The 23,923-nt window shown below is 49.9% G+C and overlaps 1 protein-coding gene and 1 pseudogene across 1 annotated transcript in view; one reads left to right on the top strand and one right to left on the bottom strand.

The window, feature by feature from the left end:
• LOC131096331 (zinc finger protein 239-like) overlaps positions 1-4,443 on the bottom strand; it is a 123,622-nt pseudogene extending 119,179 nt beyond the window's left edge.
• A 5,011-nt stretch (positions 4,444-9,454) lies between these two features.
• LOC131096330 (zinc finger protein 551-like) overlaps positions 9,455-23,923 on the top strand; it is a 184,137-nt gene continuing 169,668 nt past the window's right edge. Inside the window, 1 exon segment of the mRNA XM_058044669.1 lies at positions 9,455-10,077. Coding sequence (XP_057900652.1) covers positions 9,455-10,077 — 623 coding nt within the window.

Below are 23,923 nucleotides of genomic sequence, written 5' to 3'. Positions count from 1 at the left end.
AGTGCTTCGAGTGTGGGAAGAGCTTCAGGCAGAGCAGCACCCTGATCAGCCAGAGGATCCACGCTGGGGATTGGCCTTATGAGTGTGGGGAATGTGGGAAGGGCTTCAGCTCCAGCTCTGCCCTTGTCATACATCAACGCATCCACACTGGGAAGGGGCCCTACGAGTGTCCCCAGTGTCAGAAGAGGTTTCAGAGCAGCTCCAGTCTTCTCCGGCACAAGCGGATTCACACGGATGAGAGGCCCTTGTGCTGCCCTGAGTGCGGGAAGGGCTTCAAGCACAACTCCAACCTCATCAGGCACCGGCACATCCACACTGGGGAGAGGGAGAGGCCCTACGAGTGTCCCCCGAGTGGGAAAAGCTTCACCCAGATCTCTGTCTTAACCAGACACCAACGGAGGCACCTGGAAGGGAAGCTCTGCCAATGCCCCAATGCAGGAGGACTTTTGTGCACTGCCCCAACTTCATCCATAGTTGGAGGATCCATGTTGGGAAGAGCCCTGGTGATCCATTTTTCCTTCGGATCCATGCTAGGAAGACACCTGTCCCTTTTCCTGCCTCTGCCAATGACATGATGTGGGATGGAAGAACATGAGGGTCTTGCCATGACTGTGTCATTACATTCACTCCCACCTCAGGTCATTGCCAGGGACAGGAAAGGGACACTCTCTCTGTCTCTCTCTCTGTCCCTGAGGAGAAGAGTGTGCTTTCCAGGCAGGAGGAAATACGTGGCAAGGCAGACCCAGCAAGTTGTGTTTTAGTTTTCCCTGTAAACAGTTTTATTTATACACTCTGTTCTCAATATTGTTTCTGTTCCATTCGTTCCTTATATCATTGTTGTTCCCAAAAAATTGTTCTTATCCCAGACCGGGATCTTTGCCTTTGTGGTTTCCATGGGAGGTGGGAGGGCAGTGAGGGCAGCGCGGTTTTAGCAAGAGCAGGAAATTGGGGAATCCCATTCCTGAACCCTGGCCCCTGGAAACCGAGCATCCCAGCTGGTCCCAGCCCTGGTGGCTATGGCAACAGCCTTGGGAGCGGGTCCCTGGCTGGGGCTGTGGGAACCTTTTCCCTCTGGTGCCCAGGGACAGTAGTGGAGGGAACGGCTGCAGCTGAGTCGGGGCAGGCTCCGGTTGGATGTCAGGAAAAGGTTTTTGCCCAGAGGCTGCTGGGGCCCTGCCCAGGCTCCCCAGGGAAGGGTCCCAGCTCCAGGGCTCTCTGAGCTCCAGCAGCATTTGGACAGCGCTGCCAGGCCCAGGCTGGCATTGTTGGGGTGTTCTGGGCAGGGCCAGCAGTTGGACTGGAGGATCCTGATGGGTCCCTCCCAGCTCAGCCAATTCTGTGGTTCTGGGATCCCATGAGCCTGGGGATGGGGCTGCCAATGGTTGCCATGGCAACGGGCTGTGGCTGAAGGCCTGAGCTGGTGTCCATGGCAACCATCCCTGGCATGGGGTCTCCATGGAGCTGCCAAGGGACTGACCATAGCAACAGGAGTCTGGTGATGGTTGCCACGGAAACTGATCACAGCAACAGGGGGCTGAGGATGGTTGCCATGGAAACTGATCATAGCAACAGGGGGCTGGGGATGGTTGCCATGGAAACTGACCATAACAACAGGGTCCTGGTGATGGTTGCCTGCTAAGGATCAGATTTGTCACAGGCACTCAGAGGGGTTCCGTGGGGACTTTCCAAGAGTCTCCAGGCTCTTCCAGAGCTGGAATGTCACAGGCACAGACAGGGGCTCCATGGAGACCTCCCTGGGCTTTCTTGGGATGGTAAAGAGCCTTGTGGTCAGAGGCAGTCACAGCCATTCCATGGTGACATCCCAGGGGACCTTGTGATGCAAAGGCACCAATCTGTCACAGGCACTCACGGGGGCTCCACGGTGACATCCCAGGAGTCCCCAGGCTGCCAAAGAGCCAGGATGTCCCAGACACTCACAGGGGTTCCTGTCATGGGCACAGTGGGAGTTCAGGCAAAACCTTTATTTCTTTTTTGGAGAAACTCCTGCTGAGACATGAGATGGAGAAATTACATCCTGCAGGCACCATGGATCCTCAAACCCCTGCAGGGCCCCTAGACTTCTAAAATTCCTTCTAAGAGAGGAGACTGGGAGCAGTTGCATCCAATCCCATCTCCAGACTTTGTCAAAGGTGTTAAAGATTAGACACGTGGAATTGAACTTTAATGCAATTTTCCCCCCAGGGTTAAAGATTGAATACCAGATAAATTTATATAAATACAGCTCTGATTTTTTCTGATCATTATTAGACAGAATGGTTCATTCCCACCACAAAGTAAATGAAAAAAGGGAGTTATTGTTGCAGTCTGAGGTGGTCTGCACACAACCTTCCCCCAGAGTTTCTTGTGCCAATGGGTAGGAACCACGAGAGCACCAGCACATAGACACAGACAGACACACATACACACAGACACACACACACACAGAAATGCTGAAAGTGTCCGGGGCCAAAGACAAAAACAAAGGAGAGTCCAGGGTACAAATACAGGGAAAGAGGGTGCAGAGTAGAGCACCGGGGATCCAATGCTCTGAGGGTTCAGGGGCGGTACACATGGAAGGGACCAATAGTAAATACCAGTGTGGATGGGTAGGGTTACACACCAGTGGGAAAATAGGGAAGGGAGAACTCACCAGAACATGAACATATTAGAGTTAAAGGGGTAGAGAAGGCCAAGGGAGAGTACAGAACTGGGACAAATTAACATAGTGCTGCAGAGCACCATGGGGAAGCCTCTTTCCTCGCCCTGAGTTGTGAGGAATGCCCAGAGCCTACAGTGTGTCTCTCCAGGGCATTTCTGCTGGCTTTTCCCTGGTAGGCTCACAGGTTTGCACAGTTGTGCAGTGTCACAATGATCTCCTTGGTTCTGCATTCCTGCTGTGGCTGCTGTGTAACAATGGACCTGTGATACCATGAGGCTCCATAGTGTCACCATGGTCCATTTGGTTACACAAGGCCCTGTTGGGACATGATGGACCCTTGGTTCCATGAGGGGCCTGGGCCCCTCACAGGGCCTTAAGGCATCTCCGAGTTCCCCATTGCCCCTCATGGCCTCTCAAGGCCCTTCATGACACCTCATGACTGATGGCCCCTCACAGCCCCTCACAGCCCCTCTCAGCCTCAGGCTTGGGGCTCCACCCAAGGCAGGAGAACAGGTTGGGCCCTACTTGTTCTGCTTTCATTTCAGTCCCTTCACAGCCACAAGTGCAGAAAGGCTGAAATGGAGCCTTTCCCCGGCGTTTCCCTCAGGGTTAACTGTAGGCTGAAGCTCTGTGCTGGCCCCGGCCCCAGTGCCACCATCCCTGCAGCCGCCAGGCCTTTGCTGTTCCCCCGTGTCTGTTCCCTGTCCCCGAGTCCCGCCCGGCTCTGGCAGCAGCAGCAGCCGCAGCGCAGGGGGCGCCGGCCCGGCCCAGCCGGGGCTCCCGGCCAGGAGCAGCAGCAGCGCCGGCCCCTTCCCGCCTGCTCCTGCCTTGGCTCCCGAGGGCTTTTTCCAGCTCAATTCTGGAGCAGAGCAACCAGCACCCACACACAGCCCTGACTGCTCAGGGCCTGCCTGTGTTGCCCCGAGTAAGCCCTCAAAGGAAGAAAGGATCAGGTTCCAGCGCTGTTTTCAACACTCTTTTACTCACCCTGAGGTGACAGGAGGAGGCTGCTGGTACCTTTGCCTTGGGAATTGCAGATCATGGCTGCTCTTGGCGCTCTTCTGCTTGCCACTTGAACTTTATCCATAAAAATGCAAGTGCCTCTTTCAGTTGGTTCTACCCACGGTGCTTTCATGACAGTGAAGTCAGTATTTTTGTCACAGGCATAAAGATCATCAGATACTGGAATGCCCACCAGCCCCTGAACACTAAGATGAGGGGAATTAAAGCCACACAGGCCACATTTGCAGAACTCAAACACAGCCCTGTTGCTGGCGTTGTTGAAATAGAATAAACTGACAGAGGCTGTCACAGAATTTGCCTCCATAATGTGGAATTAAATTTAAAAATCCATCAGGAGAAACAGAAATCAGAACTTCTCAACTCGCTTCATTTCTCCTTCCCAGCAGCAGGAAGCGGAGATGCCCAGAGGTGTTTTGCACTGCTGCTGCCCCCAGTTTGAGCCCAGGCTCTGCCCAGTCCCAGCGGGAACCTGAGCCCAGCCCAGGGAGCTCAGCGCACATGGGGCCAGGCCCAGAGCCCCGGGCACGGCCGCCCATTGCGGGGCAGTGGCGCAGATGGAATGTCCTGCAGCCTAAACCTCCTGCTCCTGCCACACAGCGCCAGCCTTCTCCCCCTCCTCCTCCTCTCCCAGCATGGCACAATTTCCAGCTCGGAGGAGGCTGCCCCAGAGAGGGTTCCGGCTCCTGTTCAAGCCTGAATGTCCCTGCAGAGGAACAGGGCATCTTTCAGGCACTTCCACAAGCTCAGGCTTCTCACTTCATGGCGAATCTGGGATGCAAATGGCCTTGCTAAGAAAACCAAAAGCCAAAATGTATTAATAATTATTAGAAAAAATTCCTCTTTCTTCCAGGCAAAATTCACCAAGTCATTCTCTGCATTTCTCCTTTTCAGATTGTTTCAGTTGGCTGTTCTGACAGGTCCATCTTGTTCTGGTGCTTATCATGAACTGATTGTGCTCTTGATTTATGCACCAAGGCACCAGATGTGGAATCATCCACACTGAATTCAGAAACAAACTCCCTCTGTCAGAGCATTTTCACATTCCAGATAATTTTCAAGATGTCCAGTGACAGGTTGGAATGATCATCACAACACTCTCCACTTGTGGCTGCAGGCTCTGCAGATTCTTTCTCTGCATTCAGCCAGGCCTGTATTCCCTAACAATTCTTTGTACCACCTCCTGTTTTCTTAGCCTGGAACAGGAACAGTGAAAAGCTTACCCATAGCACAACTCCCCAGTCCACCAGGAAAAGAAAGGACAAGTTGTCAAGTTCTCCAAACCTTTGTCCTGCTTTGCTGCAATAGTCCTGCTGCAGGCACAGTGTGGAAAGCCAAGAGAAGCCGCAGTTGGTGGCACATCTTGTGACAGGAGCTCGACCTCATTCTCCAGGAAATGTTTTTGAAAAGGGCAGACAGGACTATGGAGAAGATTCCTGGAAAACTGAAACAGCTTTCCAGAAGTGAAATGAAAATAGAAAGAAATCATCTGAAATGTTTTCCTCAGTTTATTTCTGTTTTCCCCTTTTCCATCTTGCACTACTTCTCCATGCCATGAGTTCTAAATGCATCTCACCTCTAAGATCAATGACTTAGCGAGTTTTAGACACTCTAAAATACCATGAGCTGCACGAGGTTTGCCTTCCCCTGTTTTTGTTGGAAAGCAATGCTGGAGCCACAAGTGCAGCGCTTGGGTCGGGCACGAATTCCAATTCAATAACAAAATAAGGATCAAGGCAATGATACAGAAACACTGCCTTAAACTGACAGAGTCAGGATATAACCTGACACCCTGCTGGGCAGGGTGGTGGAAGCAGTCTTATTAAATGGTGGCTGCAGTCCTGTTGGAGTGATCAACGTGATTCTGTCGAAGGAGTGATCCTGTAGAAGGGTCTGGTCCTCCTCTGAAGGTCCAATGGTGGCTATAGAGCTCTTGTCCTCTGGGAATCCAGTAGGCGAGCTGCTCCTGATGTTGAAAGCCTCAGCCTATATCCATGTAGGAATGCTTGGATCCTCCCCCTGGGCGGAGCATCCCACAATGGTATGATGGAATTTTATCAGTCCTGCAGTGGCACTCAATGGCCCATTAGCAGAACATATCTCACCTGGAGAGCATTATCAGGGATGAGTCATGGAAGCCATAAAGAACACTACCCCACCTGTTTATAGCAGTTGATGAAGATGGTGATTGAAAACATGCATTTGGTTACATCTTGCATTGCAACCTGAAACAGTGGGGTAATCCCTGCTTGGGTGGGTGAACACCACCCCCTTTACCCAAACTGGCTCAGGTGTAAAACCCCCACCCTGCGAAGGCCACACACACAGGGGACAATGTCACAGTTGGCCCTGCTCCAGGGGAGGTCTCGGTCCCTGTCACGCTTTTTCACAGGCTGGGCGACTTTGTCAAATGTTAGAATAATTTTTCTCTTTGTCCCTGTCACCTTTGCGACAGCTACACAGAGCTTCCCCTTCCTTTTCATATTCTGTATTGGGCCTAATTTCCACTTTTATTTTATTGGAACCTGCCAGCAGCTGAGCTGGAGCTGTGCAGGACCAATAGAATTTAGATTTGCCACAAAACAGCTTCTATTGTCAGTTTATAAAATTTTGGGATTTGTTTGCGTTTTCATTACGTGACTTGTGGGAAAAGCAAATATTCATTGAAGTATTTTATGCAGAGTTAAGTTTGATTTCTGCAAAGTTTATTTTGTCCGGTGCCCAGGGGACGCTCTGTGCCTCTCACCCTGGGGGATGCTTGGAAGGGGCTGGGGAGGGTCCCTGTCCCTGTCACCCCAGGCCATTCCCCAGGCGTTTGTCCTTTTCACCCCAGGCCATTCCCCAGAGGGTCTCCATCATTCTCACCCCAGGGAATGCCTGGGGGGTCTCCCTCCCTCTCACCTTGTACCAGGGGTGCTCGGGGCAGTCTCTGTCCCTCTCAGCCCAGGGGATGCTCGGGGCAGTCTCTGTCCCCTCCCTCTGGGGGATGCTCGGGGGGTCTTCATCCCTCTGGCCTCAGGCAATGCCTGTGCAGGGCTGGGGACCAGGGGCTCTGTGTCCCTCTCACCGCTGAGGGTGCTCGGGGCTGGGGGGCTCTCCGACGTTCTCACGCCTGAGTGAAGGTGCAAATGACACCGTGAGAACGCAACCTGTCGATCTGCTCGAACTCGGATTGTACTGAACAAGAAATGGAAAGGAGCGAGGGAGAGAAAGAAATCAGAAATGTTCTCAGAGCGAAAGGAAGAGGAAAAAGCCCCAACCCGGCCTCCGCAGCTCTCGGGGACACCCGCAGGGCGCAGCGCCTTTCAAAATTCCAGCCAATCAGAAGAGGCGCTAACCAATTTCCAGCCAACCAGAGCATTTCTCGCCGATGACTCACCGGTTGCCAGGCGGGCCCGCAGAGCCCGGCGGCCCCGGAGCGGAATTTGGGGCTCGGGCCGGGGGACGGATCCGCCCCGGGGGGGTCCCCGAGCCCCTGCCCAGCCCTGGGGCCGATCGGGGGCTCCCCCAGCCAGCAGCCGGTGCTGCGGGGCCGCGGGGCAGAGCGGTGGGAAAGGGGGGTCCGGGCTGGCAGCGGAGGAACTGCGGGAGGAAGAGGAGGGAGAGGAGGAGCGGGAGCGGGAGAATCGCGGCGCTCGCAGCGCCCGCACGCCGAGCCTGCAGCACCCCCTGCCCCGGGAGCATCGCCCCCAGCCCCGAGCCGCAGGTGAGGGCGGAGGCCGAGCTCGCCCCGGCTCCAGCCAGGGGTCTCAGGGAGGATTTTTTGGAGAGTGTTCGGAGCCGGCAGATCCCGGACTCGAGCCCCGGATACCTCCGGGCTCCCTAAGAGGAGCTTTTTCGGGGGCAGAGAAGCCGCGATCGCCCCTCGGGAGGGTTCCAGGGGTCCACGTGGGGATGGCCCGGTACCGACGGGGCGGGACATTGGTTTTGGGGATTCCCGTGAGAGCCGGGGCTGTGGAACGGGGGACCCCCGGGGCGGGGAGAGGGGAAGGGGCGATACCGGAGCTGGGGGACCCCCGGCAGCCCGGAGATGAGGCGGGGACGGGACCCCCTGACCCTGAGAGGGGTGTCCTGGGGTGACTTCATGATGCTCGTACCCCATCAGTCTGTTTAGCCCAGAAATGAGTTCTGCACCTTTAAGTTTGATTCTGAGAGCGCAGGGGAGAAGGGAGAAGCAGTAGTTTGTTTTCATACACTGCACTCACTCCTCCACATTCCTGCTCCTGGACTGTTGTGATGCCTTAAGGAGCTGGAACAGTGGCCAGATGGAGCTGATAGGAATAAAGTGGATTTTTACTGAAATGCTTTCAAAGGCCACACCCTGGCAGTACCGGAGGCACAGCTGTGGCTCTTCCTGGATGGCTCCAAGATGGGAGCAAAAGAGGGCTTGGTCATGAGATCTCACATTTTTATGAGTTTTAGTCTATTTGCATATAGGAGTTAACTGTCCAATTAATAGCTTCAAATTATGAAGTTTAATCCTCCTTGCTTGCTTGCCCGCACTCCTCTTTTCATGTTGTTTATGCTTTGGGCCTGAAGTTTGAAGAGATTGTCCTTGAGTCTCCAGCTAGAAGATGATTGTTTTGTCTTCAACATTCTGTGAAAAGATCCCAGTAACACTTAATATAAAGCTAAAAGCTGCACACCAAAACAGAACAGAAAAACTTAAAACCTAAGGTATCAGTTGTCTGCTGACAGACAGCAGGACAGAGCTCTCCTTTGCTTTTCGTTAGTTTTTAACTCTCTGAGGCAGAGAAGTTCCCTGGAGTATGGTTTTTCTTTTTCTTTGGAGCTGTTTAAACCTGCTCTGGACTGAACACCCAGAACACCGCTGGCAGCTCCCACCTGTGGCCCACCAGGCTGAGCCTGGGCCACAGCATTTCCAGCAGTGGAGGGACTGATAAGAGACTGATAAGAGACTGAGTGAGCAGAGCTACAGCCCACAGAAGGACTTTCTGAGATTGTCATCTCTTTTGTAGCGGCAAGAGGTTTTATTGTTTAATGTTGTTCATTTTTTGTGCTGATGAATGCTTTGCCTGTTAAATAAAGAGGTTTTTTCCCCTTTTCTCCGAGGAAGTCTTTTCCCGATCTGGTTGGGGGAGTGGCTGCTTGAATTTGCTTTTTAGAGAAAACCCCTTTGGAGGTTTTCTCCCAAATTTGCCCTAATCCAGGACAGGGTTGCGGGAAGAGAGAGGACCCCCAAGTGACTGGACTGGGGGGAGGCTGGAGTGGGGGACCCTGAAATCCCCCAGCATCCCTAAGCAGGACCCTGGAGAGAGGGATCCCCAGGATCCATGGGATCCCCAGCAGCCCTGAGATGGGGGACCACCAGAACCCCAGAGGGATGAGCCTGGAAATGGGATGCTCCTGGTGGCTTTTTTTAATTCACTCTTGATTTTTGGAAATTTTTATGGGCACCAGATAACTTCTGGAGATGGATTTGGTTGGGAGGAATTCCCAATCCAAGGATTCACACCTTGTTTTACCCCAAACCAGGATTTCCCATTCCCAAACCTTCACCTGATGGAGGAGAAGGCTGCGAGGAAGAGGAAGATGCCCCAGGATACCCAGGCAGGTGAGGAGGAAGTCAGTGCCCCTTTCCCCCTTTCTCCTGCTCCATCTCCCAGCCCAGCATGGCCCCCAGCTGCAGGACAACCCTGCTGCCAACGCCGTCCTGCCAGGGATGCACTGGGGGGATCTCCTTCCCCTTCCCTCTGGCACGGAGGCAAATCCCATCCTCTCCTTGTCCTTCCATCCCCAGAGAAGGAGCTGAGGATGGAGACCAGGGAGTACAAATCCCTGCACCAGAACCTCGAGGAAGAGGCTGTTTTTAGTGGTGCCAGAGTGCAGAATTACAATGGGGAGGAAAAGTTCCAGAGATCCCACAAGAGGAGGGGCTGCAAACCCAGCCCAGGCTGCTCTGAGAAGGAAAGAACCGCATTGAGCCAGGAAGGTGGACAGAGCTTCAGCCAGAGCTTGGAGCTGGTGGCTCATGAGCAACTTCATGATGGGGAGAAGCCCTACAAGTGCTTGGAGTGTGGGAAGAGCTTCAGGCGGAGCTCCCACCTGATCAGCCACCAGATAATCCACACAGGGGAATGGCCCTACAAGTGTGGGGAGTGTGGGAAGGGCTTCAGCTGCAGCTCCGCCCTCATCACCCACCAACGCATCCACACTGGGGAGAGGCCCTACGAGTGTCCCCAGTGTGGGAAGAAGTTTCAGACCAGCTCCAATCTCCTCCTACACCAGCGGATTCACACAGAGGAGAGGCCCTTCCGCTGCCCTGAGTGTGGGAAGGGCTTCAAGCACAACTTTACCCTCATCAGGCACCGGCACATCCACACTGGGGAAAGCCCCTACGAGTGTCCCCAGTGTGGGAAGAGCTTCTCAGACCGCTCGTTCTTTACCCAACACCAACGGAGTCACCGGTAAGGGCAGCCCTGTGAGTGCCCCAACTGCAGGAGGAGCTTCATGCACTGCTCCAGCTTCATCCCCCATGGGAGGACCCACGTTGGTCAGAAACCTTGCACTCTACATTCTCTGTGATGCATGCTGGGAAGACACAGGGCTGGTTATTCTTTTGTTTTGGCCCTAATTTTCTTTGCATTCATCTTCATCCCTTTAAAACAGAGAAAATTGGGGTAAAAATCAATAAATTCATCAAAGACATCTAAAGGCTCACTTTTTACTTGTGTTTCAGGGGAATCTGGGATTCAGGGAGATAATTGGGAGAATTTGGGGGTTTTGGGGGTATTTGGTGTACTTGTTTCCCTTTCTTGGCACTGAAAGAGACAAGAGGGTTCAATCTGTCACCTAAATGCCACTTAAAACTACTCAATCCCACCCCAAAATTCCTTGATTCCACAACTCTTTGGTGTGGAATGGTGTTGGAAGGGAATTGAGCAAAGTGGGCTTCAAATCAGGAGGATTGAGATGGGCATTAGATGGGGCAGAATGGGTGGAATGGGGTTTGGGAGGTGGGAAATGGGGGAAATATGGCTTGGGAAGGGGGTGTTGATGTTCAGGAGTGGTGGGATGGGTCAGGGTTGGGATTGGGGAGGTGGGTTGGGGTCTGCAATGACACAGCCAAAGTTTGGGGATGATGAAGGGAGGGGGAGCCCATTACTGAGTGAGTTTTTTATTAATCCACATTCCTGAAGAGATTTTTAGGTATCTCATGTTTCTGAGGCAGTTTTGGGGCACTCCTCAGCTTTTGGGGGCTTTCCTGAGAGCAGCTCCATGGAGCCCCATTGCCAGGGGTCGTTGCCTTGGGCATGAGCTCAGAGTTGTAGCCAGAGTCCATTGCCTCAGTGCTGGAGAGCAGAGAAATGATGAATGGCCCCAGACATCTCCAGTGTGTGTTTGGGGCAGGGAGCGTTCTGCAAAGATGGGGTGGTCACTGCCCCACCCCAGCCACTGCAGCCTCTGGCCCAGCACCAAAGTGGCTGCCAAGCCCCTGGCACCCCAAAAACCCCACCTGAGAGAGGGACCAGAGCAGGTCAGGCTGTGACATGGGTGTGACACTGACACATCCCATAGCCCTGGAGCTCACAGCAGCTGAGATCCAAGACTGACTGTGACTCCCTCTCTCTCTTCTTCTGACTTCCTTTTATCGAAGTCTGGATAACTTAAGTTGGGCAGGTTAGAGTTTGCTCAGTCAGTGCTTTGTCAAGTGATTTACTGTAATTCAATGCTGTTTCAGATTTCCCAAATACCTCATTCTCTGAAGTTTGCAACTAAAAGTTTGTTCTCCACCCTCCTGAGCTGTTTGGTTTTTTCTCCCCTTGGCCATCTGTCCTGCAGGCTGTGCCCCCTGTGCGTGCTGCTCCTCTGCCCTGGCCGGCTGCACTCGCCCATCTCGCTGTGCCCCAGCATTTCTCACCCAGCGTTTCTGTGCCCTCCCTGGGCTCCCTGCACCCAGCGCTGCTGGCTCCTGGCACACAGAGCCAGGGCAGGAGCCCACCCTGCCAAGGGGCTCTGGAGCAGGGCAGGGGCTGCGATGGCTTCTGAGCTCAGCAGCTGCTCCTGGCATGGTTCCATGGAGACCGAGCACAGCAACGCTGCTGAGCATTGTCCCTGCTGAGGGTCACACACTGCCGGGGCACATTCCCTGCCTGCAGGATTGCTGAGCATTGTCCCTGCTGAGGGTCACACTCTGCCGGGGCACATTCCCTGCCTGCAGGATTGCTGAGCATTGTCCCTGCTGAGGGTTACACACTGCCGGGGCACATTCCCTGCCTGCAGGATTGCTGAGCACTGTCCCTGCTGAGGGTCACACACTGCCGGGGCACATTCCCTGCCTGCAGGATCGCTGAGCATTGTCCCTGCTGAGGGTCACACACTGCCGGGGCACATTCCCTGCCTGCAGGATCGCTGAGCACTGTCCCTGCTGAGGGTCACACACTGCCAGGGCACATTCCCTGCCTGCAGGATTGCTGAGCATTGTCCCTGCTGAGGGTCACACACTGCCGGGGCACATTCCCTGCCTGCAGGATTGCTGAGCATTTTCCCTGCTAAGGGTCACACACTGGCAGGGCACATTCCTGCCTGCAGGATTCGTGCCCGAACCAAGCACTGCACTGATGACTCCAGCATTGCTTTCCAACAAAAACGGGAAGGCAAACTGTGTGTAGGTCATGGTATTTTAGAGTGTCTAAAACTCGCCAAGTCATCGATCTTAGAGGTGAGATGCATTTGGAATTAAGTGGATGGGAAAGTAGTGCAAGATGGAAAAGGGGAACATGGAAATAAAGAGAGGAAAACATTTCAGATGGTTTCTTTCCATTTTCATTGCACTTCTGGAAAGCTGTTTCAGTTTTCCAGGAATCTTCTCCACAGTCCTGTCTGCTCTTTTCAAGAACCTTTCCTAGGAAATGAGGTCAAGCTCCTGTCACAAGATGTGTCCCCAACTGCAGCTTCTCTTGGCTTTCAGCACTGTCCGTGCAGCAGGATTCTTGCAGCAAAGCAAGACAAAGGTTTAGAAAACTGGACAACTTGTCCTTTCTTTTCCTGGTGGACTGGGGAGTTGTGCTGTTGGTGAGGTTTTCATTGTGACTGTTCCAACCTTGGAAAACAGGATGTGGTACCAAGACTTGTTGGGAAATGCAACCCTGACTGAATTCAGAGAAAGAATCTCCAGAAGCTGCAGCCGGAAATGGAGAGTTGTGTGATAATTATTCACACATCTCCACAGACACCTGGAAAGTGATCTAGAACATGAAAATTGATTGTCAGAGGCAGTTTCTTTCTGTTTTCAGTTTAGATGATTGTACATCTCTTGTGCTGGTATAAATCAAGAGCATGAAAACAATAGGTTCATGATAAGCAGCAGAACAAGCTGCATCTCCCAGAGTAGAAGACTGAAAGGATCTGAAAAGGAGAAATGCAGGGAATGACTTGGTGAACCTTGCCTGTAAGAAGGGTAATTTTTTCTAAGATTTTCCAATCCATTTCCTTTTGCTTTTCTCCTTCTTATTATGGCCATTTCCATCTCAGACTCACCATGAAATGAGTAGCCTGACCTTGTGGAAGTGCATGAAAAATGCCCCGTTCCTCTGCAGGGACAGTCAGGGTGGAACAGGAAGCAGTTTTGATATAATTGTGTGATAGATGAGTAATGCGATGGTTGAGTCTCACAATTAAAAGGCAGATATTATGGATATGTTAAGACAAGTTTTATAGATTTACAGTTATGTTTTACACCCCCTTGTGTTGTTATCACAAGGTTACCTGGTAGTTGGGGTATTTGGGAGGGTTGGCTTGTTACTATGGCAACACCTGACTGTCAATCAAGATGTAAGGACATGACCTCCACCACTGGACAACAAAGAAAGAGTTGATGAACAAGATTTGAGAGGGGCTAAAGGGTTAAAAGGTGAAACATCCATTGTGTGGACAAGCACATAGTGGGAAAAAATCCTTTGCTTCCAGTGCCGTTATATTTTCTGTATTCAGTCTTCTGTTGTATTTTTTGAGAAGGTTTTAATAATCCTTTTAAATTTTTGGAAGTGAGCATCATTTCTCACAAATGGGGACTTGTCCAGGAAATACACCTGGCGGCCTTAGGAGTTTTCAAAAGGGACGCCTCCCGCTACAGATTGGGCGTAGTCTGTCGGACTCTCCCAGTTCCACCAGTGGTTGCAGGCTGTAAGCCCAAAGACACCAGGAGACTGGATAATGAAAAGAGGGGAAGAGCGGTGGGTACCATTCACATAAATATTTCTGGCCAGATTGTGACTCTGTAATTCCAGTATATGAAAGTGAGCTTCATATTAGTAATATACTGGATCCATCCTGGTCCCTTGAAGCATCAGGATATTGGACGGTAGAAAGGAAAAAGGAACAGTGGCACGCATGGGGGGCAGGAAAGCGGGTATCCCATAGACAAGGACCCCATGGCCGAGAGGACACGTAAGACTGAAGGGTTTGTGGGGACTTGTGAACGGGGTTCACCCATTGGGGAAACTGTGTTTGTGCCAGGATGGGGACCCACAGCGGGATTCCCAGCCGGCACACACCACGGGAGCCAGTGAGCTCTGTTGTTACCATATTTCTAGAGTCCAATACCTTATGGGTGGTTTCCTCACAAGCAGCTCTTCACAGCAGTGTTGTTTCTGCTTCTTCATCAGGGCTCCTCTAAGGCTCTCCCTGACCGGCCAACCCACCCTTTTATCCCAGTTATCTTCATTAGCCACAGCTGCCGCCCATTTAGAACAACTAGGATCGGGGCAAGGCCACTTATGCAATACATATATTTTACTAGGATTCAAAGGCCACCTATACAATACACACTAAGATTCAATGGCCACCTATAAGCTCCACGTGACACTGTGGCTCGCACGGTGCTCAGAGAGGGGGCAGCCTCTGGGGTGCAGCCAGTGCTGTAATTTCCAGGGCCAGCCAAAGCCGGGCTGGAAGCAGGGTGATCACCAAGGGGTTTGCTGCAGGGGATCACCCAGGAGCTGGTGCAGCAGTTTGTGTGCTGCCAAGCCAAGGGGGTCGGGGCAGTCTGGCCACCAAGCCAAGTCGTGTCAGGGCGGAGCTGCCGAACCGAGGAGGTCAGGCTGGGCCGGCTGCTGAGCCGAGCCAAATCAGGGCAGGTGGAGCTGCTGAGGATGAGCCGAGTCAGGCCAGGGGCAGGACCGCAGCTGCCGAGCTGAACTGGGACGGGCAGAGCCTCCGAGTTGAATTGGGGTGGAGAAACCACTGAAAGCTGAACCAAGTTGGGTTAGAAGTTGGATGGAAGCTGCTGAGTCAAATCAAGGCAGGCGGAACCACCAAAGCTAAGCCAGGTCAGGCCAGGGGTGGGACTGCAGCTGCTGAGGGGAATTGGGCCAGGGGCAGGCCATAACCGAGCTGAGCCAGGCGGGACAGGGAGCAGAGTGTGACCGTGGGACCGGAGCATTGAACCGAGGAGGAGAGGAAGGGCAGAGACCAATCCGCTGATGCAGAAGCCCCTGGATCATAAGTTTTTTTTGTTTTTACTTGTCAAAATAGAAGTACAGATTTTTGCTTTTTTTCTCTCCCTTCCCTTTCCTTCTCTTTCCTCCTTTCCTTGTTTCTTTTTTTCCCACCCCGCTTTCCTTTTCCCTTCTGAGAGAGGCAGGCTCTGTCCAGGGCAGGGCCTGTGGTTAGAAAGGTGGGCTCTGTCGGGGCAGGGCCTGTGATCACCAGTCAGGATGGGACTATGTGCAAATAGAGAATCCCCAAGGGGAGGAGTAGAAATTGAAGAGGTACGAATAGGTATACCCCCAGATGGCCCACTGGGAAGGAAACTAGCCCAATGGAAATATGACCCAAATACCAGAGACAAGGATCAGCTCAAAGTGATTTACTATTGCATGGTAGAATGGACCAGAAGGGAAATTAGGAGCAATCATGTATACTGGTCGAGATACAGGTCAGATGAAGGGTGGATGTGTCAGGCATTAAACATCCATGTAAGAGCTAAGAAACCATTCAATCGGGAAGAGAGTGACTACGCTTCCTGCTGTGGGAGGGGGAGACCTCACCCTCAAAGGTGTCATGGTCCGCCCGAGTGAATGGGTGACGGATGATTTTTTGTGCAAAAAAAATAACCAGCAAGGCACAGGGGGTTTGCAGTAACAAATCGACAAAATGCAATTTTATTGAAATAACCACAGCTGATATGCGTTGGTGAGGGAATCTGGGGAAGAGAAGGGTAAGACCAGGGAAGAGGGAGGAAAGGAGGACAGGTAGGGTATAGCTACTGAAACGAGTCGTCATCTTTCAGGGGTCCAGCTGTCGAAGCTCACTGGTGCACGTTGTGGGGAGATCTCAAAGCACGGTCAGATTGCACCCCAAAATATACCGTTTTTCACTGGGGGAAGGGTGGCCGAAATAAGGTTTCCAAGGAGGGAAAAAGAATAGGAACAGAAGGAGGGGTGTTTATTCCATTGTTTTCATGGCTGAATGCTCGCAGGTGCATTTATTCTGGGCAGTATTCCTCCCTTCGTGCACATCTCCCCCCTGAGCTGGCGAGGTGTTCAGTCCCAGTCTCTGGAAGGGGGTGCCAAGGGGGTTTCTTGTCTTGTCTTGGTTCCTTGATGAGGGGATTCGCATCTCTGTTTGTCTGTCACGGTGGTTGAAGGCAGGCAAGAGGGGTCTTCTCTTTGAGGGGGAAACCACCCCAGAGCTCAGACCAGCCAGGTCAGGAGGTAGGGAGAAAGTCCAGATCTATTGTTCAGAAAGGGCAGCATCCCCCTTTCGAGTTCAGCATGGCATGTTCTGCAAACAACACCTGTGAACACACTGAATAAGGATAAGATTTTCTTTCCCAACTGGCTCAACAGTTTTTAACCTTTCAGTGGTCTTTTCTCTTCATGACAATTGTGAGGCAAAAATGAAAGATTTTCGGATAGACTTTCACATAAGGTATCAGAAAATAAAGAATGGGACCCATTAGAACACTTACCCCCTCCACCTCCAATAGCTGCAGATGCACCTCCCCTACCCCCTGATGGGCTTAGTCAAAACACCAGAAACAGGGTGGCACAATGAGAGGAAAGCAGATCAGGGGATGGGAACCAAGCAGCGGGATTATATCCCCTGAGGGAAATACCCCTGTGTGGGATGCAGGGAGGAATTAGATTTGCAGTTGTGACTCTCAGTTCTTCTGATGTGAGAATGTTCAAGAAATAATTGAAAGGATTACTAGAGGACCTCACTGGGTTAGTGGAACAGTTAGACGGGTTTCTGGGGCCCAATATTTATACATGGGAAGAGATGCAATCAATAATGACCATTCACACCAGAAGTAAGGCACATGATCCGGGCAGCTGGGATATGGATATGGGAAAGGGGGCATGTGCAAGGACCTCCTGGGGATCTGAAAGTGCCCATAATGTGCCCCACCTGGGACCACAACAGCGCTGGGGACAGGCGAGACATGGAGGAATATAGAACATTGATTATAAGAGGTATCAAAGAGGCAGCTCCCCATAATTAAAATGCTCATAAAGCTTTCAATGAGCAACAAAGGAAGAAAGAAACCATGACAGAGTGGCTAGAGAGACTGAGAAGGAATATGAGGCAATATTCAGGGGTTGACCCTGGCACGGTGGCCAAACAGATCTTACTAAAGATAAATTTTGTCACTCATGCCTGGCCAGATATATGGAGAAAGTTAGAAAAGCTTGATGGTTGGCAAGAAAGGAGGTTAGAGGATCTTCTAAGGGAAGCACAGAAGGAGTATGTAAAGAGGGATGAAGGTAAGACCAAGGCAAAAGCCAAGGTAATGGCAACTGCCATTAGGGAAGGAAACCAGCACATGAAGAACAATCCAGGTAAGGGAGGGGGATTCTAGTGTGGGAAGATAGAAGGAGGGGAGATGCAGCTCCTTGGGACTGGGCACAAAAAGGTGAGTTTGGGAAACAGGGGAACTTAGGACCAGACTGCTTTTACTGTAAAGAGAATGGACATATTAGAAGGAATTGCCCCCAGAAGGAAAAGGGTCTATGAGACTGGGCAAAAAGGAGAAGTGGAAGACTAGGGATGTCAAGGGCTCTACCTTCTCATGACAGACTACCATCAGGAGCCCTTGATAACTTTAAAAATAGATTCCAGGAGAAAGAATTTGAATTCTTAGTAGACACGGAAGCTGAAAGAACTTGTGTTTTTAGAATCCCAAAGGGGGCAAGTAGTAGGTGCAAAAGGAGAGGAGTTCAAGGTCTCAGTTTTAAAGGAAGTAAAGTTTGAAGGGGCAAATAAAGTAGGAATCAGGGATGTTCTATTAGTTCCAGAGGCAGGGTGCAATCCATTAGGGCAGGATTTACAGGTGCATTAGCAGTTAAGCATTGGAGTATTCTCAGAGGAAGGAAAAATTGTAATTAATCTTCTCCCATTAAGGGAAGAGGATGAGGGCAAAATTAATGAGATGATGTGGGCAAAACTGAAAAATCAAGGCAAATTGAACATGAAACCTATAGTAATAAAATGAATTGATGAGAGCCATCCAGTCCAGGTACGACAATATCCACTCTCCCTGGAAGGGAAATGAGGACTACAGTCGGTGATCCAGGACCTACTTGAGGACAGGACCTTAGAACCTTGTATGTCCCCCCATAATACACCCATATTGCCAGTAAAGAAGTCAGATGGGACTTACAGGCTTGTCCAAGATTTGAGAGAAGTGAACAAAAGAACTCTGAATGGATGCCCAGTAGTGCCTCACCCCTATACACTACTATTATCCCTACAGCACACCAGTGGTTTAGCATGACAGACCTAAAAGATGCTTTTTGGGTGTGCCCACTGGCAGAGGAAAGTAGGGATATATTAACCTTTGAATGGGAAGACCCTGATTCTGGGAGGAAGCAACAGCTTCAGTGGATTGGGTTATCCCAAGGGTTTTCTGAATCCCCAAACCTCTTTGGTCAAGCCCTAGGAGAAATAATACAACTCTTTTCCATTAAACCTGAGATAAAGCTCATCCAATATGTAAATTATTTGCTTCTCTTCTTCTTCAGGATGGGAAGAAAAAGAAGTTTGGGAATCCACCATAGTGTTGTAAATTTTCTGGAGAACCAAGGCCTTTGGGTATCAAAAGGTAAACTCCAATTTGTAGAGTGGGAAGTAAAATTCCTAGGACGTGTGATTTGTCAAGGGAGCTGGTGGCTGAACCCTGAGAGAATTACAAGGATAGTGTCACACCCATGGCCAAAATTAAGAGAGAAGTCAGAAGGTTTTTAGGCCTGTTGGGATATTGTAGGCTATGGATTGAAGAATACACGCAGGCCATCCATTTCTTGTATGAAAAGTTCGTTGAAGAAGAGATTAGATGGGAAGAAGATGAAAAAAAGTTTGAAGCTTTGAAGCAAAAATTAGTCAGTGCATTGGCACTGAGTCTTCCTGCCTTAGACAAACACTTCTATTGTTTGTCGATATAGAAGAATGGGTAGCAATGGAGTGTTAGCCCAGGACTGGGGAGGATCCAGGAAACCAGTGGCTAATTTATCAAAATTACGAGACCTTGTCAGCTGGAGGTGGCCAACCTGCATTCAGGCTGTGGCAGTGACTGCCCTGCTCCTAGCAGAAAGCAAAAATTAACTTCTGGGGAAAATTGAAGATATATATCCCAAACTCAGTAAGGAGTATCCTGAGCCAAAAGGCTGAGAAATGGCTCACTGATTCCTGAGTGCTAAATTATGAGGCCATCTTAATACAAAATGGTTTAGAGCTAATATTGAGTAACCAAATCAACCCTGTGCAGTTTTTGTATGGAGAACCAAGTGAGGAATTAATACATAATTGCCTTGAGGTTATAAACTATCAAACTAAAGCAAGAGAGGACCTAACAGATCAACCATTCCAAGGAGGGAAATGATTGTACATCAATGGATCTGCACGGGTAATAAAGGGGCACAGGATATAGGGTACACTATAGTGCATGAAGGGTTGGAATCCATAGAAAAGAGAAAGTTACCTTCCATCTGGTCAGCCCAAGCGTATGAGCTGTATGCCCAAAAGGGAACTCTGGAAATACTAGCACAGAAAAGGGGAACAGTAGATACAGACAGAAAATACGCTTTTGGCATAGTACATAACTTTGGAAAATTTTGGGAAGAGAGGGGGCTGTTAAATTCAAAGGGAAAGGGACTGATTAAAGTCTTAGAAACTTTACAATTACCAGAGGGAGTAGCAGTGGTATACGCTAAAGGACATAAAAAGGCGCTGACTCAGGAGGAGTGAGGGAACAATTTAGCTAATTTAGAAGCTTAAAATGCAATTGAATCAGAGACAGAAAAACTAATAATAGTATTAACAACCATGAGAGAAATGCAAAAAGTCCCCATATTCAGTGGGACAGAAGAGGAAGAACTCCTTAAAATAGGATCCAAGAAATGTAACAAAGGGAAGTGGAGAGCAGCAGATGGGAAGAAAATGTTGAATAAACCCCTTGCCAAGAAATAGCTAGAAGGCATACATGGAACAACACACTGGGGTACACAAGCACTAAGTGATCAATTTCTAAGGGATTTGGGATGCACAGGAATTTTTGGAATAGCTAAGCAAGTAACTGAAAGGTGTGTGATATGTCAACAAGTGAATAAGAAAATCATGAGGAAAACACCCAGAAGAGGGTCACAACTAGCCTTAGGGCCCTTCCAAAACATCCAAGTAGACTTTACCAAGCTTCCACAGGTACAACGGTGGAAATTTTTGCCAGTGATAGTAGATCACGTGACTCATTGGGTAGAGGTGGTACACACTGTGAAAGCCAATGCCAATGTTCTGAGTAAAACACTTCTAGAATCAATCATTCCCTGGTATGGGATGGCAAACAGGATTGATTCAAACTGGGGAACTCATTTCACATTAAAGATATTGCAGAAAGTTGTTTAGACCCTGGGAGAGAAATTGGAAATACACACTCCAAGGAATCCACAGAGTTCTGGTTAGGTTGAGAGAATGAATCAAACTCTTTTAAGAGCTTTAGTTAAGCTAATGATTGAAACACAAATGTCATGGATAAAATGTCTCCCTTTGGCCTTATTAAGAATTAGAACCCAACCCCAGTCAGATCTGGGGGTGTCACCCTATGAAATGATGTTTGGGTTACTCTTCCTGACCTCACCCCAGAAGGTTGCCACATATGAGGAAGGGGAAACCAATGCCAAGAAATAAGTTATGTCTATAGCACAAACCTTAAAAGGGCTAAGACATAAAAGGAGCAATTCCTCAAACTACCACCCTGGATTTCAGAATCCATAATATTAATCCCGGGAACTGGATGATGATTAAGTCATGGTGAGATCAGCCTCTAACTCCCCAGTGGGAAGGACCCTTTCAGGTACTGCTCACCAATGAATCAGCCGTGCGAACTGCAGAGTGGGGATGGACTCATGCCAACAGAGTCAAAGGCCCAGTAGAAGAACCCAAAGAGTTGACTGTAATATCCAGGCTGGGTGAAACAAGATTAACTCTCAAGCAGAGACTGAAAGACAACCAGAAAAACACCAAGATGCCCAAAAAGTAGAGTCAAGTTTCTACCAACCAGCTTGAGAGCTGTCTTCCTGTTTTCATGAGTGCGAACTACCAGCATCTGTTGAGGGGAAGTACACAAGGACTGTAAAAGGTAATGGGACAGCTTCTTTAGGAAAATAAGACAAACGAAGGAGGGCACAACCAAATTGTCCCCTTTGTTTGCTACCAAGAAGCCTCCATAGCCCTGCTGTGGGTAGCAATCCCATAGGCATGGTAAGGTAGGGACAAAAGGCCATACCTGACCTCTATAATTTGTCAGTTGTTTTTTAATTCAACAGAGACTGGAGGGCAGGACCGAGCTGGCCTCTGTAGTCACCCCTAAGATACACTGACTATGGGTAGCAGCCCCATAGGCACGGTAGATGGGAGTCAAAGCCATACTGGACCTCTGTGATGCCTTTTTGTCCATTCCAATTAAGTGTGTCTAAGGAAAACCTGAGGTTTTTTCTCCTGTTCCCACTGTCCTTGCCCATATCAACAGATGCTAGTATGAGTCATTCAAGAGAGAGAAATTTTTTTACTTAATTGTTTGAGCAAAATGACTTAGAGAAAAAGAAAAGGGGGGAGTGTTACAGATGAGTGATTCTATGGTTGACTAGCACAATTAAGGGGTGAATATTAAATATATGTTAAGAGAAATTTTGTAGATGTATAGTTATCCTTCCCCTCCCTGCTTGCATTGTTATCATAGGATGGCCTCAGTATTCAGGGCATTTGGGAGGGCTGGCTTGTTACTATGGCAGCACCTGACTTCCAATCAAGGTGAAAGACAGTGATCTCCACCACTGGACAGTGAAGCAAGAGTCGATTGACAAAATTTTGGGAGGGGCTAGAGGTGCAAAATACAGAACATCCATTTTGTGGAAAACTACATGATGACCAAATCCTTTGCTCCTGGCACTGTATCCTTTTCTCTATTCAGTATTCTGCTGTATTTTGATAAGTTCTTAATAAAGCATTTTTGAAAGTAAAAATAGTTTCTCATATGGGGTTGGGGGAATGTGAGGCAAGGATGTTCTCACTGGGTCAGCTCTCAAGGTAAAACTTCTCTGACATGGCTAGACTTCCTTAAGAGAGACTCTGGATCAATATCAATCATAGAATGCTGAAATCACTTCTTCTCAAAAAAGAACAGTAATAAAATGCAGTCTTAAAAATAGGATTACATATTTGTTAGAAGCCCTTTGAAAAATTTCTCCATAACTGTAAAAGGAACTCTTCCTGCTGAACTGCACAAGAACCAAGGGCAGAGGAAAATCAAGGCAAAGCCATGGTTTGTCAGGATTTACTTGATCTTAATGAGCCCTATGGTGCATTTGGAGCAGAGCCCTGGAACCTCAGGGCCTAAGAAGAGATGGCAGAAACCTTTCCAGGAGTCAAAGTCAGACAAAAACCACAAAATGTCTCAAAGCATTAAAGGGTCCCACTGAGGTGCCATCCCCAACATAGGCTCCTCATGGACTCCTTGGAGAAGAGAATTGGAGGCCAGGATTGCACAAAAAACCTCTCAGATATTCAGTGTGGAAAGAAATATCCAGAGTACCTTAAAAAACTCAAGTATCTCAAAGTATTAATGAGTCCCACTGAGTGTCAGTACAAAGCTCTCAAGGAGCTTGTTAAAGCAGATAATTGGGGCTGTGATTGCACAAACCTCTCACAGAGTCTGTATCAGAAGGGAAAAACCAAATACCTTAAAATAACAGAAGTACTTTGAAGCATTAATGAGCCCATTGAGTGTCATTACTTATAAAGGCTCTCAAAGGACTAATTACAGCATATAATTGGAGGCTGTGACGGCAAAATCTTTCTCATAGACTCTGTATCAAACAGGAAACACCAAGTACCATAATATAACTGAAGTACCCTGAAGTACTACTGAGCCCCACTCAGTGTTGTTACTGACAAAGCCTCTCCAGGGATTAATTACAGCAGATAATTGGAGGCCATGATTGCAAAAACTTCTCAGACACTCCAAGGCAAAAGCCAAACCCAAAGTCCTTTGAAAAACCTGCAGTCCCTGCAGGGAGCATTCAGGAACCCCCAGGGCCATTCCTGGCCAAGGCTCCCCAGGGACTCCTTCCAGCAGATCCTTGAGGCCACTGGGATGTGGGCTAGGGGGGATGCTGAGGGCAGGACAAGGGGATGACAGCGCCCAGTCTGGCCGGGTCTGTGCCAGGAGGCCCCAGTGCCTCAGGACAAGGTGTCTTCTCCCAGCCCTTGGTGGCACAGACCCTGCTGTGCCCCAGGGCACCAAGACTTGTCTTCTCTTTGTCCCCACCTGTCATCACTGCCTCCAGTTCTCTGCTCTGCCTGGGGCCTGGGGACACTTTCTCAGTCATGTCCCTCACTGGGACCCATTAAAAGTCCCAGAAACTTTGGAGTTGGATTCTGACTTGGAGTTCTGGAGAGGTTTCTTCAGCTCCCTCTCAGGGACTGATGTTCAGGGCCTGAGCACAAAGCCCCAGAGGCTCATTAAAGTCCTGGTGCTGTGTCTGTGCTGCTGAGCTGGGTTGGGCTCCTGGCACAGAGGCAGCTCCTGGTAACCAAGAAGAGCTTCTAAAGCACATTTCTCTTGATGAGCAGCTCTTCTGCCAGCCCAGCAGGGCTGGGGCACTGCCTGCAGCCACCCTGGGCACAGCACAGAGGCACAGAGAGCTTCAATCAGGCAGGGCTGGGAAGAGGCTGAAAAGTGCCTGGGGCAGAATCACTGCCAGCCCTTGGCACAGGAACCTCTGGCTT

This window comes from Melospiza georgiana, unplaced genomic scaffold (assembly GCF_028018845.1).
Source record: "Melospiza georgiana isolate bMelGeo1 unplaced genomic scaffold, bMelGeo1.pri scaffold_29, whole genome shotgun sequence".
Classification (NCBI taxonomy): domain Eukaryota; kingdom Metazoa; phylum Chordata; class Aves; order Passeriformes; family Passerellidae; genus Melospiza; species Melospiza georgiana.
Note: the sequence above shows the minus strand (reverse complement) of the source record. Positions and strands in the feature narration are given on the sequence as shown.